At 38.2% G+C, this 25,438-nt stretch overlaps 1 protein-coding gene across 1 annotated transcript in view; it reads right to left on the bottom strand.

Moving 5' to 3' along the window:
- Window positions 1–25,438, bottom strand: part of LOC145985171 (uncharacterized) — a 640,330-nt gene that overhangs the window by 12,092 nt on the left and 602,800 nt on the right. The window contains exon 6 of the mRNA XM_083118869.1: window positions 21,343–22,610. Within this exon, the coding sequence (XP_082974995.1) occupies window positions 21,343–22,610 (1,268 nt within the window). The remainder of the gene's footprint in view (window positions 1–21,342; window positions 22,611–25,438) is intronic.

Here is a 25,438-nt window from a genome sequence, read left to right as displayed (position 1 = left end):
CTTATGTCGTCGCGTCTAATCTCTTTTCATCACACACACTCTTATTTCGTTGCATTTCATCTCGTCTATTTTCAACTCCTTCCTTTTCATTTCTGCTTATTTCACCTCGTCTTTTTTGCCTTAAATAGCTATCTCGTTTAGGTTCCTATCGTCGGATCTCTCTCTTCACCTCATATCGTGTCATTTCGTCTCATCTATCTAGTCGTACTCCTATTGTCAGTCTCCTTGTTATATTTCTCTCACACTAATCTCCTCTGATCCGTTAAATTTCCTTTCATCTTGTCTTTCTTTCTCTATCATATTTCCATACATCTCATTATTCATTTGGGGGGATCACTTCGTCTCGTATCGTTTCGTTTACGTGATATCATCTTGGTTCGTTCTTCATCGTACCTTCATCTCTCTATAGTCTCATATTACGTCAAGTTGTCTTTCAACATTATGCCATTTTATCTCATGTCGTCTGGACTTTCATCTCGCCTCGATTTGTCTCAACCAATCTTGTATCGTCTCGTTTTTTCGCATCTTTCCTTGCCTCATCACCCAGTCCAGACGAGACAAGAAAATAATAGATAAGACAACAGAAGACTCCACAAACACTCCTTATCAAACCACTGCTTATCAGCTCCAGCAGTTTGCAATCATCTTAGCGGAGAACCACGTTTCTCCTTCCGCTAGCACAGCCATTAACACAACTAGAAAGAATAAAATGGAGTTTTAAGAACTTCAGGGGGCAGAAATATCACTGTGCGAAATCTAGAAACGTCACATCTAAGCTTTGCGTTATCCATTCTCAGCAAGATATGAATCTTCTTTTCCCTGTCACAATGTCTTACCCCAAAATGTCCCTTGAGTTTCGTTCTCGTTTTGTCCGCAAGAGGCATTACCAACGAAGCGCCATCTACTTCCTGTTGGTGCTCCTGGGAACGAAATTGAATGCAGAAATAGTGGGCCAACGTTAGACTTAAAACGTGGGGGAAAGAACACGTATCCCTTAACAGGAAAAAGTATGGCTATGCCTTGGATTCGTAACCATGGAAACGTTCTTCTTGCTTCCCCAGTTTGAAACCTCCACCGGCTAGTACAAGAGCCAAGGATTCTTTTATATAAGCCAAGCACAAAGACGAGAGATTGAAAGTCACTTCTGAAACGGACATAAATCTGTGCGTGTGACAGAAGTTGCAAACAAAAAGAGGGAAAGGTCAAATGTGGTTTCAAACCGCAATTTCGTCTACTGTGGGAATAGTCTGTGGGCTTGAAGTATGAATAAGATTAAAGGCAGAATCACACGGAACTGGAATGCACTAGTTCGCGCTGAACTGGCTACCAGGGTGGAAATCATGACTACCAGGCTGGCTGCTTAACTGGTTTTGAGGAATAGGCCATGTTCTAATTGCAACTGACTTTCATCGACTGGATTCTGTGGAACAGCTAGAGCGAAGTTTGGCCATGTGAAGATAATCCGTGTCTGCCAAAGTGGTTTTTGTTCGCTTCTCGATAAAAGAAAAAGTAACAGAGATGATGTGCATTCGTGTTCAGTTCATTAATATTTAGGCTGCAAAGCGATGAGATTTGTACGTGACAAATATAATTAATTAGCCGATAATGAATTGAAAAACCTTAAGTGTATTAAATCTTCGTTATAGTTGAACAAAATATTTTTTTTCTGAATGAATCCTGCGAAATCTCACGCATGAAATGAAAATGCATATCCAAGTTCATTAAAAAGCGTGTTCAGTACGCATTGATTACCATATTCTCTTTCGAGACAATTTCTAGTCCATACTTTCCTTTTTAAATGTTTAATAACAGCAGTAATTGCAGGGTGCGAAATCCCGGGGGGAACAGGGGTGAATTCCCCACCCACCAACGATCTTGTCCTGAAGTTTCCCGCCACCAAACGTTTTCGGGGGGGGGGGGGGAGAGTTTTTCTTCTAACAGCAAACATAAACAATTAGTTTAGGAGTCGAATATACTTTACTGGAATAATATCGAAAACTTACAAAGAACAAAGAGCCTCATCTCTAAGGACACTGAACTCAACAATTCCCAGAACACAGGAATGAGTCACACTTGTTATTTCTTCTCCATTTATCATCGCCTTTCGTCAGCTACCGCAAAGTACTTAAATATATTAATAAAACATGTAAAGCATTCAGATGTGAATTTTATGTAAGAAACTATCATCTCCCTAATGTTTCTTAATTTTTTCCCCTCCCCCTAGTCACGGAAATCATTGTTCATAGCATAAGTAGTATATTAAAATTTTCAATTTACAATCTAATTGTTAATGAAGTACAGTCTATATATTGTATATTTTATAATATAATTTGATTATTTAGTAATTTACACATATTTAATGACATTTATATATATATATATATATATAATGATATGTAATGATACTGGGATATATATATATATATATTGTGTATGCCTGTCTGCTCCTTCCCCCACCAATCTTATCTTTTTAGATTGTCCGCTCTGCGCAATGTCGTATGGGAACCAAAGTATACCGACAAGTACGGTAACATGTATCGTGTGAGGCGAAAACTAGCAGATGGGTAGCCAGACCAAAGCCAACTGGGGCATTTCTACTGGAAATCCAGTTCACTTGATTAGGCCTTAAGTTGTGGCAAAATTGAAGTTTCTGTCTTTCTATCACGTACGTACGTGTGTGTGTGTGTGATGGGGGGGGGGGGGTGAATGCTACAACGTTGCTGATAACTACATCTTCCCTGCATGACCATAATAAAGGTTATGATGAATTGTTTGGACTTATAACCACTACACTTTCGAGATCTGTCTATAGTGCAGTCAAAATAGGAAAACTAAAGGAAGTTAATTCATAAACTGAAATTTGGTATGTAACTTCTTCATAGTATTAATAACAACATTTCAAAGGTCTCCTGGGATGAGCCGTACGCTAAGTACGCCATATTGAAAAATGGCGGACAAATGAAAGTTTTCATGAAATAAGGGAATTACAATTCATCACAAGCTGAAATTTAGTGCATGTACTTGCATGCAAACAAGCTTAAGATGGTTAAGATTATGTGCCCCTTGCCAATATGTTTCCTGTACGAATTCAATTCTTGTTGTCAGCGTTTCCAGAAAAAAAGATTGAAAGAGACTATGACCAACATGACAACGATGAAAGCAACGAACTCTCTGATTCAGATATGCCTTTTGTGGTGTGTTATCTACAGGTGTGCGTTACAATAGCGACAATCTGTTTTAGTTTTGTGAACAGAACGAGACACGTGAAAACAATAGCCAGCCAGATGAGACGGTAAATGTTATAGAATGTTGTCATACCTTACATACCAAACACATTTGCCAAATTCCATTCTGTTATGTCAATTCCATTCTCAAGTGAAGCAGGGGTGCCCATAAGGCGCGCCTGCGTCATGGGAACTTTATGGGGGGGGACAAAATTTTATATTTTAGCTAACATGATTTGATTGTAAAGTGTTTCTGAAGCTTTGCAACGGGAAACATTCATCTTGAGTTACTTAACGTCGCTTTTCTACCTTGTGGTTAATCACGACGGGGAATGGGATTGAGAAGGATGGTATTCAATTTAACGTCATCTGCATCTTGCACTGTGGGTAGTTAGCACGTGAGTTCATCCAGTTCCCGCAAACAAATCATCAGCTGTACTGTACGAATGCTGTGTCAGATAATTTACGGAATCTGTAGTTTTTATTGAAGCACCAACGTTTAAACGCAAAATGAGTGTCAAAAGGATCATTAAATACAAAAACAGACCACGTTCGTGTATGGCTGGTGAGTGGTTAATGTCTACCTTAGTGAGTCCGATATTTTAAAAGTGGTGCAAAATGAGGAAATTATCAATAAGTTTGCTGCAACAACTTTTCAACGTCAGAAGTTATCATTTATGTAAAATGTTATTTCAATCAATGTCAAAGTAATGTACATGTAAATGTCTATATTGTAAACAATACCTAAATAAACATATATTGCTTAAATATGTCTATTATATTGTTGCGCAAATTTTGCCTGAATAAAAGAGTTTGACTAAATAATTCGACATAAAGGGAGGAGTTCTATCTTTTGGGGGGAGTGCGTCGTGGACATTGGGGGGGGGGGATGCCTACCCCTGATCTGAAGTATTGAAATTATCCGCCGTGCTTCCAGTATGGCGCCGTTACCTACCGTGTCAATGATCTGCAGGAAACTTAATATGTTGTAATTGATGTTACTAGTGTTATAAGATAGACATATATCAAACTCCCAAGCTATTGTCAATTAGTTCCTTTATTTCGTGAATCTCCCATTTTTCAATGTGGCGTATGGGCGGCAGGGTGATGGCCGGGGAATTTGACATGTTTTCATTAATGTTATAAAGAAGCTATTTAACAAATTTCAGCTTCTTGTGAAGTAGTTCCTTTATTTCGTGAAAACTTGAATTTGTCCGCCATTTTGTCAACATGGCCGACTTAACGTACAGGTGATCGCCGGGGACTTTTAATATATTATTATTAATGTTATAAAGAAGCCATGTACCAAAATTTAGCTTGTTATGAATTATAGTTCCATTATTTCGTGAAAACTTTAATTTGTCCGTCATTTTGTAATATGGTGATCACCGGGGACTTTTGGTATGTTATAAATGTTTCAAAGAAGTTTTATACTAAATTTCAACTTGATATGAATTAGTTCCTTTATTTCGAAAAAAAATCGTTTTAAGTGACCACTTCTAGACGAGACAGGCTTTGTGTACGACATTATCAGTCTCGTTTGAAACTTGTGTAGTTTTTGAAAATTTTACGTAAGCCAAATTTATATTTTACTATCGCATACGCCTATGATTTTTTCGGACATAGCAAGCGCATGTTTAATTATTTATTGATTGATAAGTCATATATTTTGTTTATAGTAATTACATAACCAATCCATTAGTGGTATTGCTAGCTTATGCTGCACGGTTGCATATATTCAGGATGAAATAACAATTTTAAGGATTCGTAGGGTCGAAACGAGGAGGCAAATAAAACAAATTGAAAAAATGTAATTTCCCTGAATAACCTCAACACGGTGCGATTGTTTGTGCTTTGTCACGCTGTATAGTCTATACTAAGTAGTGGGATTGGCTATAGGACTGGGACCACTTATAAGTGTAGGAAAGAAGAGGTTATTTGATTGAACAGCCCGATTTGCTTACACTTAAAACAATGCCAAGAGGGGCCTATACCCCAATTATTCAGGTGTGATATGCTCTGATTTTTTAAGAATTTTGAATTCTAGTGTAGAAAAAGAAGAAGCCTCTCAGACAGATTTGCTTACACTTAAAATTATGCCAAGTTCCCATATGATTTTATTGTTTATAGTGTGTTTTTCTGTCAAAATCCCAGGAATCTTGAATTGATATAAAGCTCATAGCTATTGGGTTCTGAGACCCAGTAGAGTGTGGTGCATAGCTCCATGGTTTTTATTGGCTTGTAATCAGGAGGCTTCTGGGTTTAAGTCCTCATAAAATGTGAAGCCTCCCCTGATGGCAAAATGTTAATATTGTTGCCTTGTAAACAAAAGGCTCGGGCTTGAGTCCTGATAAAATGTATAAGATTGAAATACATGTTGCAAAATAATATCTCCATACGTGAGATTTTGAGAATAATTATTCCTAGTTGATATACAACTCCCAGATCTGAAACCTGGTAAAAAGTGTTGTTCAACAGCATAAAAAAGCAAAATTGTTTTATATTGGGAATCACCCGAGCCTAGTTATTGCTGTTGTTTGGGTATAAAAGCACCAGCTCAGCCATTAACTGCTGTTATAATTGATTTGGCATATTGTCCATAGTTCTGTTTTTTTTTGGACCAGGAAATTTTATATAAATAAACAACAAAAATGCCAAAACAAAAATATTGCAATCAATGCAAAAAAAAAATATCTAGTTCTAATTGGTCTAGGCACCGGCATATTTGCGACCGTATGAAATGCAGAAAGGCCACAAAAATGTGCCCAAAATGCCATAAAATATTAAGCAAGGCATATTACAAATGGCATAAGTGTAATTCTTATGTACAGTCATCAATATTGCCCTCACAACCATCTACATCTGGTCTGAAAAGAAAGCATGAAGCACCTGTTAATGCTGGACCGGCAAAACAGCCACGCTATGCACCACCTATCCATAGCAGTTTTAATGGCCAATTAAGAGATTATCGGTTTGTATCAGAGCCAAGATGTGGCATTAAGAATTTTTTGAACAGTGTAAATCCTGATGTGCAGGCAATTCTAAATGCACAAAATGGCTCTTATAAGCTGTCCCTCAAATTGTTTACACAATATAAGAAGCCAAATGGCACCAAATTTACACAGCCCCACATAACAGAAACTGTACCTGTATACTCAAATGCAAATTCAGACAAAATAATAAGCAGGTTGATAGATCAATTGAATATTAAGCACTCTGAATTTGCAGCAAAAGAGTCTGGATGGAGCCTATGTGGATCTCCACACAAGTTATATGTTAATATTTCTGAATTCAGCCCATTACAAGGATCTACATATCTGCCATTACCTGCCAATATTAAAAACAAAAAAGCCGTGGTTAATATAGAAAATACCGACCAGAAATGCTTTTTGTGGTGTATTTTAGCTGCTTTGTTTCCAGTTTCAAGGCATTCTGAGCGAATAAGTTATTACAAACAACATGAACATTTTTTTGATGATGCAATGGAGGGTTTAGAATATCCAATATCTGTTCAGAATATTGATAAATTTGAAAAAAAGGCCCGGGATATTAATGGCAAACAATTATCTATTAATGTATTTACTTGTTCCACTGGCCGTGGCAATTGCTTGATAGAACCTCTCAGAATCAGTACATTTGATGATGAATCTGCTGTTCCGATTGATTTGCTCTTAATTGAAGCGGATGGCACATATCATTACACTCTGATACATAATCTTGAAGCTTTAGTGAGAACACAACTAGACAAATCCAATACAATATTCAAGTTGTGTAGAAGATGTTTAAGTGTATTTGATGGTAGAAAAATGGTGAATGGGGTTCGGGAAGTGAATGCAGAAATTGCTAAAAACAAGTTAATTGAGCATCTGAAATACTGTAAAAATCATAAACCTGTTCATATGGTGATGCCAATGCCAAGAGAAAATGCAAAATTCAATAAGTTTGAAGCCTTGTCGGAACACCCAGCATATATAGTCTGTGATTTTGAATCAAATCTCAAACCTCTTGCATTCTGCAATCCAGATCCTGAAGAATCTTCAATTACACCATACCAGCTACATGAACCTTCCAGCTTTTGTTATGTGATTGTACAGGATGGTGTTGTTAGTAAAGAATATTCATACATGGGAGCAGATGCCATCAAAAAATTTGCACATAGAATAGAAAATGAGTGCCATGGCATAGCATCTAATATCTTATTAAAATCAAAACCCATGTTGCCTTTAACAGAGAAACAGATTGAAGATTTCAACAATGCAGAAAAATGCCCGGTATGTGATTCTGAATTTTCAGATACAAAAATCAAGGTGAAACACCATTCTCATACAGATGGTAAATTCAAAATGGCCCTGTGTAATAGCTGTAATATTAAGATCCAGAGACCAAAATTTATCCCTATATTTTGCCATGGAGCATCCAATTATGATTTCCATCATCTGATCAGATATGAGGGGTTCGACAAGCAGAATTTAAATATTTTAGCTGAAAATGATGAGAAATATATTGCTATTAGCAAAATAATTAAAGTTAATGGTGTTCCTATTCACATAAGATTTCTTGATTCATACAGAATTTTATCTGCTAGCCTGGCTACACTGGCCACTCAATTATCTGATGATCAATTCAAAATCACATGTGCTTTGTTTCCAAATCAGGACCTGAAATTAATTAGGCGGAAGGGTGTATATCCATATGATTAGGTTACAGATTTTTCTAAATTTGATGAGTGTTCTTTGCCACCACAAGAAGAGTTTTACAGCAAAATCAGAGGATCTGGAATCACTGATGAAGATTATCACCATGCCCAATTGATGTGGAACAATTTAAAATGCCAGACATTTGGTGATTATCACATGGCATATTTGAAACTTGATGTGACCCTCTTAGCTGATATACTTCAAGCATTCAGAAAATCTTCTATGCAAAATTATAAGCTGGATCCAATGTATTTTTACAGTGCCCCGGGCCTAGCATGGTCTTCAATGTTTTTGAACACTAAAATGTATTTGGATCTGATCCAGGATCAAGATATATACTTGTTTATGGAGCAATGTATAAGAGGAGGCATGGTGCAATGTTCTCAGAGATATGCCAGAGCAAATAACAAATATATTTCTGATTATGATCCAGAATTACCATCAAATTATATATTGTATGTAGATGCAAACAGCCTGTATGGCTATGCTATGATGCAAAAACTGCCATATGCAGGGCTTGAATGGGTTGAAGAGTTCAATATTGAAGATCTTAAGAATTTTGATGACAGTGACTATGGCCTCTTCTTAGAGGTTGATCTGACAATTCCAGATAATTTACACAACAAATTTTCTGATCTGCCCCCAATTCCTGAGGTTCAGTGCTCACCTGGCTCTAAACAGAAGAAATTGATGATGACACTGGAGCCAAAACAGGGTTATGTTATATATTACAAAAACCTCCAGTTCCTGATGCATCATGGTGTTCAAGTGACCAAAGTTGGAAAAGTTTTGAGGTTCAGGCACTTAAAATGGTTGAAGCCATATATTAATACAAATACAGAGCTTCGAACATCTGCAATGAGCCAATTTGATAAGGCCTTGTTTAAATTGATGGTTAATTCTGTGTATGGCAAAACTATTGAAAATGTCAGAAAACATACCGATGTTAAAATAATTACTGACCCCAGCCTGAGCAAAAAATTGGTTGCAAAGCCTAATTTCAATTATAGAAGAATTTATGATGAAAATATGGCACTTTTCAACATGAAAAAAACAAAGATTAAGTTTGATAAACCTATTTATGTAGGGGCTGTGATATTGGAATTGGCCAAATTACACATGTTAAAATTGTATTATGATGTGTTGAAACCTTTTTTATGGTGATAGTGTAAAATTGATGTACATGGATACAGATAGTTTTGTTCTTGATATTCAAACAGAAGATGTTTATAAAGATATGTCACAGCCTGAATTGCTTGAATATTTTGATAGCAGTGAACATACAAGAATTCAACCCCACAACAAAAAAGTGCCTGGCAAATTAAAAGATGAGACACTTGGTGATTTTATTGTGGCATTTGCTGGGTTAAGAGCCAAGATGTACAGTTTTAAAACATGTAGTGGTGTTGTTGCCAAAAAAGCCAAGGGCATTGGCAGAGTGACTGTTGACAAAGAGCTTGAATTTGAGGATTACAAAAATTGCCTCAAATCATGTAGCACAATCAAAACATCAGAATCCAGAATTCAGAGTGAAGGTCACTTATTGACTAGCAATATTGTAAGAAAAGTGGCTCTGGACCCACATGATGATAAGAGATGCATTTTATCATGTGGCATACATACTCTACCATGGGGTCATTGTGATTTGAAAAATGGGAATCAATGCCCAAACACAGAGCATGATTTGAAATAAATAAACATGCCTATGAACTTATTTGGGTTCAAAAAACAGGCTATTATGGAGCTGCCAACACCACAACCCTCTCCTGATATAATATCTAAACTGAGTGGCTTGTTAATTATTCATCTGAACAGCATACTTACAGATATTGATGATGAAACAGGCAAAACATTATACATATTTAACAATAATTTAAATCATTACCAATTACCTGTAGGTGGGCAATTGCAATTTATTACAACCCCTGAGGGCAATGTCAAGATTTCAATAGGGAGAAATATTTATAGAATTAAGCACTCAAACATGATTTCTGGCACTGTTTATACTGTTTCTGCTGGTGACTGCTTATATATTGAGGTCCCGGGATCATATGACAAGCTTATACCCTTTTTTATAGAATTAAGAATCAGATACTCTATAATAAATAACCATTAAAACAAAAATGCCTAATGATATATTTGGCCATACAAGACATGAAGATCACAGTGATGAGATTCTGATGCTTGATGTCAGAGTCAAGAAATTAAGAAGTGATTTACAAGCTTTACAAACCACACTCAATGCCAGTCTTCAATTAGAAATTACAAATTTGCAATCACAATGCATGGACCCTCTTCTTAAAATTGATTCTGAACTCAAATTGCTGCTTCAGAAATATACTGATTTGGCCACATTGGATAATTTTCAAAGTTTAGAAGAAGCTGTAGCAGCTCTTCAAGCCAAATTTAAGACCCAGGCTAACAACTCTGAGCAATTGAAACAACAATTGGAAGAGCAGATAAATAATGTCCAGGCACAGCTCCAAACAATTGTCAAAAGCATGAAATCACAAGAAGATTTTGATCTAGTGATTTCCACTCTAAAGGAACAGATTCAATCATTACAGATACCTAATCTAGACCCTCTGAACAATGCCATAGCCGAGGTTAAAGAAAAAATTGAGACACTTGAAAATTTTATGAACAACTTGCCATCTTCTGATGCTTTGAATGCAATAACTCGGAGTGTAGCAAATATTAAGCTGCAACTTGAAACATATGAAGATTTTGGAAAAATTCAAAGTTCCATAACCCATCTTGAAGGTACAATAGCAGCAGCGCAAAGTGATTTGGCAAATGTACTAGAATCCCGATTGCCCGGTATTGTAGATACCCTTGTTAGTGTCCAGCAACAAATCACAAAGCTTGAAAACCTCAACACTGAATCTGAGCTATCTCATTTTCATCACTTGATTGATGATATCCAAACAAAACTTGAAATTTTACAACAATCAACACCCTCTCAGGCAGATATAGCCCTGCTCCAAAATGCTATGCAAAATGTGGCTGATGCTTCTGAATTAAACAATGTAAAATTGGCACTTGAATTTTTACAAAATACTGTGTCAAATCTGCCTACATCACAGGAACTTAAAAATATTAAGAGAGCTGTGAATCGCATATTGAAATCAGAAGATATCAAGAATATCCAAGCAGAGATCAAACATCTCACTCAGACAGTGGCTACTCTTCCAACTAATCAACATATTAATGAACTGCATGCCCTGTTTGAGGATATCTGAAGACTGGTCCATGATCTTACTGCTCAAAATTCAAAATTGGCAATTGTTGAAAATTTGCAACAAATTGTAGCTAATATCAAGCAACAGCTAGGGACCATGGAATCCAATCAAGCAAATGCTCTGTCTGTTTTTGCCACCCAGCTACAAGAAATTGTGCAACAATACAAGAAACTTGCTGTGGACATAAGAATCAAGCCGGGGCACGATGAGATTGTTAGGACCATCAATGAGCACCTTGAATCTGTAACAAGCAGATTGCTCACAGCAGAAAAGGAAATAACAGGCATAATTGAAAATCCTAAACATACAGTAATTCTTGAATTGTACAGCATCCCCAACAAAGAATATGATTCTCCATTTACACCAGGTGGCAAAATATATATGCTGTCCCCTGCACAATTTTATTACCAGTTTTTTGTTGGGGGCACATTGAGACCAATCAAGATCAAATATTGGCTTCAACCACAGGCACACCACTACCCCACCTTATCAATAACAAATGCTGATAACAAAGTGAAAATCACCAGTGTAGAATTAGAGGATTTTACAGATCCCAATACATTAGAAACAGCCTATGCTGAAGATGATGGCTCTCTGGAATTTAAAATACAAATAGGGGACAAATTATATTTAGAAAATCCTGCAGTATCAGCTGCTGCACACCCCATAGTTGCAATATTCTTGTTTACATATTATGTCTAGAAAAATTATTGTTGATGAATTACACAGACAGGCCAGACATAATTTTAAGAGACTCCCAGTAGTCACAAAGGGCATAGATGATTTATGGCAGAGCGACTTGATTGAAATGGCAAGTGGAGTGGACAGTTGAAAAACTTAGACAAAATCAACAAGGGCTACAAGTATCTACTTACTGTAATAGATACATTTTCAAAATTTGCCTGGGCTGTGCCACTCAAATCCAAGACTGGAACATGTGTTACAGAAGCCATCAGAACAATCATCAATCAGAGTGGAAGATCACCGCGCTATTTGCAAACAGATAATGGCAAAGAATTTTATAATTCAGTGTTTCAACAATTTATTAAAAGCCAGGCAATACAACATTATTCGAGTTACAGTGATCTCAAGGCCTCAATTGTAGAGAGATTCAACAGAACCTTAAAAAATCTTATGTATAAACAATTTACCCTCCAAGGTAATTATAAATGGATTAATATTCTTCCAGAACTTCTACAAAAATATAACAACTCGGTTCATTCCACAATCAACATGAAACCCTCTGAAGTAACTTCATCTGATGAGCAAAAATTGATCAGCACTGTTTATTATCCTAAATACCAGCCAACAACAAGAAAGGCCAAATACAGGGTGGGTGATCAAGTAAGAATCAGCAAATATAAGCACTTATTCAAAAGAGGCTTTACAAGAAACTGGAGCACTGAATTATTTACAGTGGTTCAAGTTAAACCCGGGACCCTTAACACACATATAATAAAAGATCACCGAGGAGAAATTCTCAAAGGCAGGTTCTATGAACAAGAGCTCAGCAAAACTAAACAGCCTGACACATATCTCATAGAAAAAATCATCCGCAGAAAAGGCAACAAGTTACTTGTCAAATGGCTAGGACTTCCAGAACACAGCTGGATCGATGCAAACAAAATAATAATATGAACACCTGGGATGTTATAAAGAGGCTGCCAGAACCTGAACAGCAGAATAAGAGAAATGGCAACTTGCTGCCTGATAATATTAGGTGTCTTATTGTTGGGCCATCTGCTTGTGGTAAAACTACACTAATAGTTGATAATTTTTTATTGGCACCCAACTGGTTAGACTGGAAAAACAGGCACTTGTATGTCTTTTCTAAGAGCTTGGAACAATTAAAATATCAGCAGCTGATGAAGCTATATGATGGATTGGATATAGCCACTTTTGAACCAGATGTTAAGCCACTTCATGACTGTCTCGATAATTCTGTTGTTGTGTTTGATGATATTATATTGGATAATCAAAACAAGGTTAGAAATTTCTTTACACAGGGCCGGCACAAAAACATTGATTGCTTCTACCTGGCACAGACTTTTTCAAAAATACCGAAGCAACTGATCCGAGACAACAGCAATTTTATATGTGTGTTTCATCAAGATCATACCAACCTCAAACACATACATGATGAATATGTAGGTGGGGACTTGAGCTACAATGATTTTTCTAAGTTTTGCAGCAGGTGCTGGAATCAGGACAGTTATGGGTTTGTCACAATTGATATGACAAGAACACCTAATAGTGGCAAATACAGAAATAAAATCAACAATTTTCTAGACATTGAAACATATATAAATAAACATGAAAAGGCCAATTATTGATGATCTTAAATTAAGAGATTATCTTGTAAAAAGATTTAAGCGATGGAAATCAGAGAACCGGGGAATTTATGAAAAACACAAACAAACAGAACAGCCCATAATTGATGCTATTAGTGAATTAGGTAAAAATATCAAAACTGTTACAGAGCAAAATCAAAATTTGATCACAGAGCTTGTACCTGTAGCTGCAAGGAACATATTAGATTATCCATTCACCCCACTTTCCAGTATTCATACACCTAGTCCTATTGCTCCTAGAAGAATTGAAGCTACTCAGGATCCTATTGAATTGGGTCTTCTTGCTCAAAAATATTTAAGCACATCTAAAGACAACAAAGATGAGGTATTTGGCTTATATGCTGACACAGAGCGTGATGGTAGCATCATACATAGAATTGGCAATTTCAGAGTAACATTTATGGGGGATGATCTGATTGTATATTCAGAATCCCGTCTCGGAGAAAAAGGTGCTTTTGTTAAGTACCCCGGCACACCTGGATTGTGGGAACTGATGACTAGAAAAAGGCCTGGCAGCTATACAGATCAAGATTATGAATATTACAAAGAAATATTAATAAAATCAGATGCTCTATACCAGAACAATGATCCCACACAAAAAAGAGTCAAGTCTAGCAGTGGAGCAAAATACAATAATTTAATCAAGCCCATATGGTCACAAATCAAGACTGGCAGTGGAATCAAACAATACAACACCCTGCCTAAAGAATTTGTGTGGGTTGATGATGTCAGGAAACTTGTAGATAGGTTATTGGTGATAGCTGGGGAGGAAAATGCTGGGAACCACAATTTTTACAATGAAAAGGTTGGAATTATGGACATGATAAGCACAAAATTGTCTAATTTTATAGTGAATGACACTAAGGGGATTGGATATCTTATAAAAATTATTAATACTCTACCACCTAAATTTTGGAATATTTCTGAGGGTCGGGGCCTGGTTAATGACATTATAAACAAGCTGCCATTTGAACTACATATTCCAGGCTATCAATATTGTGGTCCAGGCACAAAATTAGATCATAGATTAAACAGAGGTGATCCTGGTGTTAATCCCCTAGATGCTGCTTGTAGAGACCATGACATAGCATACAACACACATTCTGATCTTGACAAGAGACATGTTGCAGACAAGAAATTAGAAGAGGCTGCATTTAGTAGATTTGTAAGCAAAGATGCTTCTTTAAGTGAAAAAATAGCAGCATTGGGGACCACCATAGCTATGAACACCAAACAAAAATTGGGGTGGGGGTTGTGAATATGTATATAATAAACCTACAATGAAGGCCAAGGGTGTTATGTATCAAATACCTTATGCTGGTCTCAAATCTCTTAAAACTATTGATAGCCTTTTGACCAAGAAGCAGCGCAAGAAAAAAAATTCTTGTCTTGCAAAGGGGCATGGTATGAAATTGTTACTTAGTACCCCCCAATTAAAAAAATTACAGCAATCAAGAAAAAAATCACATGTGGGGGGATTCATATTTACCATCCCTGCCATCTTAGCTGCTCTCGGGGCTGTGGGGAGCTTGGCCGGGGGATCAGCCGCCATAGCAAAAACAGTAATAGATGCCAAGAAGAATAGGGCTGAATTAGATGAATTGAAGCGCCATAACCTGGCCATTGAGAAACAAGGCAAAGGTGTTAAGAGAGCCATGAATAAGTTTAAAAAAAACAAGAGCCGCTTACAAACCAAGATATTGAAGCTTTAATCAAGCCACTGGGCATCAAACATTTTAGAGGTGTGTACATGTCTGATTCTTTACCAGAACAACCACTCAACAAAGAGTGTGGCATTGTTAATTTGGATAAGTACAAAAATCAGGGCACTCACTGGATCTGTTATCTTAAATATTTAAAAAATGAGGCATTTGTGTTTGATTCATTTGGAGGTGTTCCACCTGAAAATTTAATAAAATATCTAAATTCAGCTAATCTTTATTACAATAATGCCCGTGTTCAAAACTTCAAAGATGTTAATTGCGGACATTTGTGTTTATCTGTTCTTAGATATATGTCTCAAATAAATAAACCATCAATTGAAAATTTTCAAAAAGCCCTGTGGTATCTGAAACATCATGGGGGTATTCCATCTCACCAGCCAAAATTCAATATTGAAACTCAAATTGCATGATGACATAGTGTATCCCAAAACAATAGCTCTCAGAGCATCTTATGGCATGTACTTGATCCCTAATATTACACACCACAACAACACAATTGCAGTAGGGGATCAAAAAATTGTCATCACTCCAGGGCAATATAATCTGTCCACTTTAAATGCTCAATTACCCAGAGGTGTAGTGTTAAGTCAAAATTCTGTCACTCACAGAGTAGAGATTGTATCTGCCACAGAAACAGTGGATTTGGGTACTATAGGAGAACTGTTAGGATTTGAGAACAACACAAAACTTGAAGCAGGCATCAAACACACTGCTATTAATATACCTAAATTCTTAGCCATAGAGACTGAATATTCACTGCAATGTGGCTGAGGGTATGATCACCAAATCAAATGGCATAGGCACTCACAAACAAACAGGCATTATTGCAACATTCAAACCTAATTCTGAATTTATGGAGCCCATCATCTACAATCCATCCCCAACATTATATTTTCCTGTGTGTCATAATAGAATAGATAATATTGAATTGATGGTCACTAATGAAAAAGAAGAATTAGTTGATTTTGCTGGAGCCACAACAACTGCAATCATAGAGATTAACATTTAAATAAAAATACATACAAGAAGAAAATGGAAAATATTGAGAGTTATGAGCTACAATCATTCCCCCCAAACAGGAGGACATTTGCAAATTTAAATCAACCCAACACAGAGATTGAGGTTGATCTTGATGTAGGGGATGGATTTATACACCCCCACAGAGCAGATTTATACATCAAATTTGATGTTGTAAAGCTCGATGGTACAGATTATCCGGCAAATACAAATATAAGACTTGTAGACAATTTTGTGCCGCATCTATTCTCTGAAATTGAGATCAGAAAGCATGGCGTTGTTATAAACAGAGTGGATTATCCCGGCATTACCTCCACAGCTTTGGCCACATTAAAATTATCCAAAACCGAGGCTTCTTACTACAAAATAGGTGGATTTGAGGCTGGTGATAAGATATTATCTAAAAACCACAGAGTGCTGTTCCCGATGCGCCTATTGCCAGGATTCTTCTCGGATTACAAAGATATTATATGGAAGGGTGGTTTAAGAATTACATTTAGAAGAGCTGCAAATGATAACAATGCTTTGATGAGGTACAGTGCATTAAACCCTACAGGGGAAGCTCTGCCTAATACCCTACCTGATGAGGGCAAGTGCATTATTCAGACTATGGAGCTAAGAATCCCTGTTGTTGAATATGAGGCCAGTTATGCTCTTAAATACAAAGCTGATATAATAAAAAATCCACAGATTCCCCTACAATTTTATACATATCAATGTGTACAGAAGCCTGCAACTGGTACATATTATGAGTTTGATGCTACAAATTCATTCTCCAGCATACAATATGACATGCCGGATTTTGTGGTGGTATTGTTTCAGACTGGAAGACACAACAATCAGGAAAAAAAATTCAAGTAAATTTGATAGCTGCAACATCAAGAACATATATCTTAAAAATGGCAGAAATGAGGTCTTTCCTAGAGAAAATTATAATTTAGACATGTCCAAGGATGATTTCCTCAAATTATATGAGGCATTTTCGGCATTCAAACGGGTCACTACTGGCAATACTGACATGTATTACACACCAGATGAATTCAAAGCACAGAGACCCATGTTTGTAATTAACACTTCAAAAAGGAAACAAGTTGTGGTGAATGACAGGACAAACATTAAAATTATCTGTGAATTCCATGAGGCATTACCTGATGACACCATATGTAGTGTTATTCTCATAGGTGAAAAATCATATGTTTATGATGTAAGAAATGAGAGGGTCACAGAGCAATTCTAGAAGATATTTGCTCTATTATCCTGTTGTACAACACACAAACCTCAACTGTATATCAGCTAGCAGTGAATATCTTATGTGTGGGCATATTATTTTGTTGTATGTATTTCAATCTTACACATTTTATCAGGTCTCAAACCCGAGCCCCTGATTACAATGCAGCAATATTAACACTTCTCCATATGGAATATATACACATTTTACTGGGTTCTGAGACCCTAATACAGACAAAATTGGATTTTGAACTGTCATAATATTCTCTAAGTCTTGCCTAGGCTCATATTATCAGAATAAGAATTGCTTTCAGCATGAAAGGCAGTTCATTGCTACTGAGTCAGAAAAACTGTATCTTTATCTCAATAATCTTTGTTACATTTTTACATGTTGCACAGAAAATGTGTATCTTTATCTCAATGATCTTTGCTACACTTTTACATGTTGCACAGAAAGATTAATAGCCCCTTCAGTGAAACACACAGAAATATTATTAATGGCCCCTTCTAGCTGTGTAGATTATATCTCTTGCGTGCCGGCAAGACATGCAAGCAATTAATTATGCTTACCCGCTCTTCTCCTATTGTATTGAGCGAGTGGTTATAAAACATGAGAAAATAAGGAAACTGAGAAATTCAGTTTTTGTACAATATATTGTTGTAAAACACTTTTTACCAGGTTTTCAGATCTGGGGGCTATCAACTAGGAATAATTATTCTCAAAATCTCACGTGTGGAGATATTATTTTGCAACATGTATTTCAATCTTACACATTTTATCAGGACTCAAACCCGAGCCTTTTGTTTACAAGGCAACAATATTAACATTTTGCCATCAGGGGAGGCTTCACATTTTATGAGGACTTAAACCCAGAAGCCTCCTGATTACAAGCCAATAAAAACCATGGAGCTATGCACCACACTCTACTGGGTCTCAGAACCCAATAGCTATGAGCTTTATATCAATTCAAGATTCCTGGGATTTTGACAGAAAAACACACTGTAAACAATAAAATCATATGGGAACTTGGCATTGTTTTAAGTATAAGCAAATCTGTCTGAGAGGCTTCTTCTTTTTCTACACTAGAATTCAAAATTCTTAAAAAATCAGAGCATATCACACTGGAAGAATTGGGGTATAAGCCCCTCTTGGCATTGTTTTAAGTGTAAGCAAATCGGGCTGTTCAATCAAATAACCTCTTCTTTCCTACACTTATAAGTGGTCCTTATCCTATAGCCAATCCCACTACTATACTATATATTTCGAGACTAAGACGAAAATGAGACCGATGTTTACAAAACGAGACGAGCATGAGACATGCATTTAAAATTCGAGAGGAGACCGAGCCGTTGCCAAATCTTAACTTGTCTCGTTTCGATACTACTTCTGCCCTCTTTCGATCAATTGTTCTGCATTTTCACCTGAGATGGGCACCTACATTACATCAGTATAATTATCTCCACTAGATTTCATGTTTAAAGCTCTAATAGTTCGTTAGATATATATAATTGGCGCGGAAGGATCTAATGGAACTACTTAACGCACTTGATAACATCCATAAAGTATGAAATGTAATGGAAAAGCGAAGAAAAGATTCCGAAGAAAATTAAAGGGATGATGCATTAAACTAGTTTCCTCAATGGACCGAGAGGTGGCAGCAGATGCAGATGATGAGGATGCAAGATTGGTAGCAGTAATGGTGTCATTTTCACCCTTTCATTGATTTCCATCAGCGAGGCGCCTCTCGCTTCTCGGTGATGCGATGATTCAACCTGTCGGTTGTAGGTTCTAACGAGTTTTTCGTTCCAATACCTCGAGGTGAGCAATAACGATCATTTGTGCCACGTGGAGTAGTTTTCCACCGGAAGTACGTCAGTCTGGCAAACTTTCTAATTTTATTTGAGGCAAAAGGCACCTTTTACCAGCTTCTCGGAGCTGTTTCTGGTCGGTGTGTTTCAGTTATAATGCTTTTACTGTTATAGGTTTGGGTATACTGCTTTCATCTAGCATTAAAGGATGGTATTATACAGAATATTATTAACATTACTATTTTGTTTTAATTGTTACTTTCTTAGTTACACGTGTTTTTGAAACAATACATAATGTAAAGTTCCCAGCCCCGTATCATGAAGACACATTTAAGGGATGTGGCGGTAGGGCCCTTCAGATTCTTGATGTCTGCCATTTTGGAGGTGATGTGATCAGCATCGCGCTCCGGTCACCTTTAACCTCTCCCCCAGGTACTCGTTGATTTGATGCTGGGTGAGCCCCAGAGCCGCTATATGCGGGGACAAGGCCGGAAAAATTCCGACCTTTGATCTCTAGCGTGGCAGACGCGGAATTTCGTGGAGGGGGAGCGACTGCCGTTACTAAACTTTTCAGCAACGTGTTCTGCTTCGCACTGCCCACAGTAGTATCCGCAACAGTTTAGCACAATTAACAACTAATTAACCCCTATTGTTGTAAACAAGTGCACGAGTGTGCACACATGTTCACAAAAGTTGTAAACAAGATTGACATGTGATGAGTAGAAGCGGAAGAGAATAAATTATGTTCTTTTGTTATTAACAAAAGAGAACGAAGGGGAAAAGTATATGAAAAGAATCTTTTTGTATGTATACATAAAAGGAAATAAGGTATACAGGTATATTGTATGCATGTGAAAGATCAATGACGGCAGCGTTTTCCACAATAGTGCAACCGTGAGAGCGCAGCTTTTTCGAAGATAAAAAGTGTACTCGAGAAGACGCAGCTGTTTTTCAAGTATACAAAAGATAATCGAATGAAATTAAGTACTGCCCACTCGATTTCCCCTCCCCTTCCTTGCCGCTATGCACGGCCTTGTTCCAGAGATAACACAGAGAGAGAGTTTTGACCATTTAAAGTTTCCGGATTTCCGATATTGTAATTCACTAAAAGTCTAAAATATCTTGAAGCTAGTCAGCGGAGCTAGTCTTGTAGGCAGTACAGTACTACGCATAAGGAATGGTGCCGAAAAAAACCCTGCGATTTATCGATCGCAGCGATCAGTACTTTATAATCACTGTCAGAAAACTTGAACTGTGCTTTTCCACATCATACGTGTGCTATGACCTATGTGTTATTTTACTGAATCTTAGCGATTCTTATGTTTCGCCACTGCATCTGTTATGTTGCTTGCATCTTCTAGCAAGGTACGACGTACGAGCCAAGTGGTATGAAGTAATATGCAAAATGTTTGATATTTGGCGTCCATATGTACATGACCGGAAATATATTTGTGCACCTCACTGTAGCGGTTGTCAACTTGGTATGTGTTCAAATTTAAAAGAATTCTGTTTTTTTAAAGGAGAAAAAACGAGACATAGCAGTTAACTACAGTTTAATGCATATTTAAATCACGGTTGTGATTTTGATTTACCAATCACAGTGATAAAAATCAGTTCTGTGATTTGTCTAACATCACTAATAAAAACCTGTAGCTTTATACGCATGAACCTGGACAACGATTAGGATCCTGTGGGCATGGTTTTCCTTGATGTGTCATACTGTATAGATAAAAGGAGGAATTTGAAACGAACTTGGATCGGAGTCGTTGTAGAGGAATAGATGATTCTATAAGTTTGTCTTAATTTTCCGGCTCATTATCATATACAACAAGATTGTGTACAGTAAACGGTAAAAAAAAAAAAAAATGCACCATCTTGGTCCGGAGGATCGTTCACGACCGGTTTTAATTCTCCGGTACGGATTCTGGCCGTTCTGTGCGCCGACCGTTTTTCATGCCTTACACATAGTATTTGAACTATCATCGCAGAAATGAAACAATAAAAGAACACTGAATTTGCACAGAGACGCTTAGAATAAATTTGTGACTCACCTGCAATTTTTCCTGGTGTCTGGTATGACTCCAGTTCATATTGGGCACTTGGTTCTTCACTACCTCGTCCACAAGCTCCTCCTCCAGTGGGTCCCTCAGCAACTGCTTGCTCAACGATGTCATCCTTGGCTTCTGATCCTCTTGTTGGCTGACGGCGCTTCTGAGAGCAGCGAACGAGTCACCCGTTTGCAGTACCTGAGTCTTGTCCACGTCCTCGGTGCCTCTGGAGGAGTTCGTCCTGGGTAAACTGTTTGCCCCCGGTGCTTTCTTGTTCTGGTCCCTTCCCGGAGTGTTCTGTTCGTGCTTCTGATCGTCCATCAGGTTCTGGTACCTCGTGAAGGTGTCCATTTTGTCCGGCAATCGGCGCGGTGCCTGCTTCGACTGCGTCACCGGTGGTATGCTGTTGGACAGTTTGCTGCCTTTCGGCGGTGATATGACCGACACTGCAATGTACGCGCTTCTGTGCTTTCCGGCTCCTCCGCGCTGCCGTCCCAGCTTCCCGCTGACGTTCCCAGACCCTACGACAAGAGGACTGGTGGTCACGCGGTGATAAGCGAAGTGCGGCCACTGCTTGTTGGCTCCTTTCTGCTTGTACGGCGATCCCCAGTACTGGTTGCTCGCGCTCGTGATCATGTTGGCGCTCCCTCTCATTCTGCTGCTACTGTTCTCGGCGTTCCTCGAGGATGATCCCGTGGAGGACAATTCGGCAATCGCCCTGTCCAGAGGAGACAGAGGGACGGGGCCGTTGTGGTATCTTGAGTACACGGAGCCAGGCCACGTGTTGGGTCGCTGGATATCTTCGAAGCTCATTGGCCAGGAGTTGTCCCAGTTGCTCTTCAGCACCCCTGACACCACCTCTGGCTCTTTTCGGCCACCAGAAGACTTCAGACTCTCCAACAAAGGTGCATCATTGTCCTCAACATCTGAGAACACGTGTATCCCCGCCTTTTCCATCTCTTTCCTTCTTGCCTTGCTCTCTTTCTCGAAATTCGATGTCCTGTTCTTGTCCTTACCATTTTTATTATCCTTCTGCTTCTTCCTTCCTTTCTTACCCTCTGGGTTCTTGTCTCTCGGCTCTGTACTATTGTTCCTCTCTTCCTTCTCTTTCTTCCCGTCCTTCACTTTCTTTTTCTTCTTCTTTTTCTTCTCTTTGTCTGTCTTCTTCCTTGTCCCTTCCGTTGTGGTCTGGTTTTCATTACCGATTTCTCCCAACTTCTTTATCTCCTGTATTGTCTTGTGGGCTGTTACTACATCATCGTCCACTTGTTCTGAAAAGGGATGATAGAAAAGCCTGAGCTACATTGCACAATGTCATATCAAGCGAGTTAAATATACAAACATATCAACTGCCTTTTTAGTGGAAAGAAATTTATAACATGGAATAACAACCAGGGATATCAAATAGGAGTACAACTGAACCTTGACCGAGATGTTTCGGTACACCAAGCCTTACCCAGAAATCAAACTTAGAATCTCTGTTATTGTAGAGCACTATCCACTCAGTCACATAGCTCTGCATTATTATCATTGCACTATTAAACTAGAGTTAACTAAATGAGATGCTCGAAAATTATAGAGAAAAAAAGTGCAAACGAAATAGCATAGACACTTCTGGTTCATTAGAGAGAAGAGCCAGTCAGAGCATGAAATAGGGGGAATATGGAGAGAGCAATAATCAAGAGATAAGGAGAGAGAGTTAATTAGAGAGTGTTGAACAGAGTGATGAATTACAGAGAGAGAGAGAGAGAGAGAGAGAGAGAGAGAGAGAGGAAATAATGAAAGGATGAAATACAGAAAGAGGGTGTGGCGAAAGTAGTGAGAGAAAGAGCTAGTGTCAGTAAAAACATCACACACACACACACAGAGTGAGAGAGTGAGAGTAAGTATGAAATAGTGAGAGATCAGAAAGAGAAACAGCATGAAAGGAGACAGGATCGGAAGGTGACGCACACATACAAAATTATACAGATACGATGAGGCGCGCGCACGCACGCCACACACAGAAAAAACAGGAAACAGAGAGAGAGGGCGAGGAAGAGAGAGAGAGAGAGGGGGGGGGGAGAATGTGTGTGAGAGTTGACCTCGCGAGCAAGTGGTTACGAAACTAGAGGAATAACAAATACTATGAGCAAGGTATCAATATGTCATTGTATTTGTCCCATCATCTATTTCATTAATCAATCATTCATACCCATTGTCGCGATTAACCCAAGATGTAGAAAAGCGACGCAACATTGCAGAAATAAAAAGGAAAAGCATTACGACGACGATAATAATGATACTACTACTATTAATAACAAAAATAGTATTGAGCTAATTTACTTTCTGATTTAGCAAGGCAAAACATAAGGATTTCCAATTCCTGGACAGGACTTAATGGTATAACCAGTAGTGCCTATAATGACTATTGATTAACTGAATTTCAGCACAATAAACGTGTTAGGAAGTCTTTTCATTTTAGCACGCGAAGTTGAAGACGGAATGCTAACCATGTCACGGAACTTCAGAGGCAAATAGCTACGAAATCACGCGAAGGCAATCTGAGGGCAAACTGGGTCTCACGAAATGGAAGCATTCGGACCAGTCGGATTAATTCGTGCCATTTTCTAATACGTATTTTTACGTTATTTTTCTGTAATTTTTTCTACAACCTTGGTAGGCTATTCTTGAGTCACTATAACTACACCGAAGGCAAAAGGAGAGAACAGAGGGGTTGATTGATTTGCTTTATTTTACTTCGCTTGTTGTGCCACTTTTGGCTAATTTGCGAAGATGGGGAATGATGAAATTGATGAATGGACACTCGCAAACATCCATTCCCAGGCCGGAATTCGAACCCGGGACCCCTGACGTCGTAGCGCGTGGGAAGGAAAGGAGACGAGAGAGAGATATAGAGTAACAGGTTGAAATAATGCGACAGAGAGAGAAGGTGAGACTAAAGCAAGGTAAAGGTAGTGTGTAGCAAAGAGTAATAGATAACGAAGAAGAGAGAGGGCCAGACGGACATACATACCACAAAAGGGGGACGGGGGAGAAGGAGTGAATCGGAGAGAGATGGCAAAATAAAGATAGAGTAATTGTGATATTTAATGTGCTTTTCTGCCACTTTTGGCTAATCGCGAGGATAATGTTGATAAGATAAAATTGATAAAAAAAGGACAAACACACATGTACAGCACACAACACAAGTCCTTTAAAGGATGGCACTGGTTGTGATCAAGACGCCAGGGCCTCGTTACTCTGCAATGCAGTTCAGGGTGTACTACATATAAGAGAGGTAGACTTTTAGAATAAGGTCACCCGTCACGCTCCGAAGCAGAAAGAAACTGAGAGAGAAGGTGATACAAAGAGGAAAGTAGAGACAATGACGTGCCCAGGATTTTGGAAAGGGAGGGGTTACGTGAACTTTTTTTAGTAGTCAGTCCTCATTTCGCCATCTTTCCTGCCTTTCACGTTCTTTTCTTTAGGAATTCTAGGCCAAAGGGGGGGTTATGCCCCCCCAACCCCCCGCCCTTGGGCACACCACTGAGTAGAGACAGTGTGACAAACAGAGGAGAAAGAGAGTGAAACACACACACGCACAGAGAGAGAGAGAGAGAGAGAGAGAGAGAGAGAGAGAGAGAGAGAGAGAGAGAGAGAGAGAGAGAGAGAGAGAGAGAGAGAAATGAAAGGAAGATTAATCCTGTGCTCATTCTTTAATCTGTTTAGTTCAATCAAAACACAGCACTACAGAAAATATTTATAAATGTATCAAAACATGTGTGAAAGAAAACTGAAATACGTTTTTAAAAATTTGTAGCAAAACGTCAACAGTTTAGAAACACGCTACATATAAACTGTCAGTCGCTACCTTCTAATGTTACTTATAACCCCCCACAATTCCTGTTTCTTTTGCTCTGGAAACTTCCAGTCTTGCACACTCTCTTCCCTTATCCAGCTCATAGTAAGAAAGCTCGGGATCATATCCAGAGTTTTATACGTCCCCTGGTGACACTTCCGGTGAGATAGTGAAGGAGTTTACGACTTGTACGGGAGCACTTAATCGATGATTTGGTTGTCGGAGGAAAACTACACGGGCTGGTTGAAAAGCTCAATC

This window comes from Lepisma saccharinum, chromosome 3 (genome assembly GCF_977018435.1).
Source record: "Lepisma saccharinum chromosome 3, izLepSacc3.1, whole genome shotgun sequence".
Classification (NCBI taxonomy): domain Eukaryota; kingdom Metazoa; phylum Arthropoda; class Insecta; order Zygentoma; family Lepismatidae; genus Lepisma; species Lepisma saccharinum.
The sequence above is the reverse complement of the archived record's forward strand: the minus strand, read 5'-3'. Positions and strand labels throughout refer to the sequence as shown.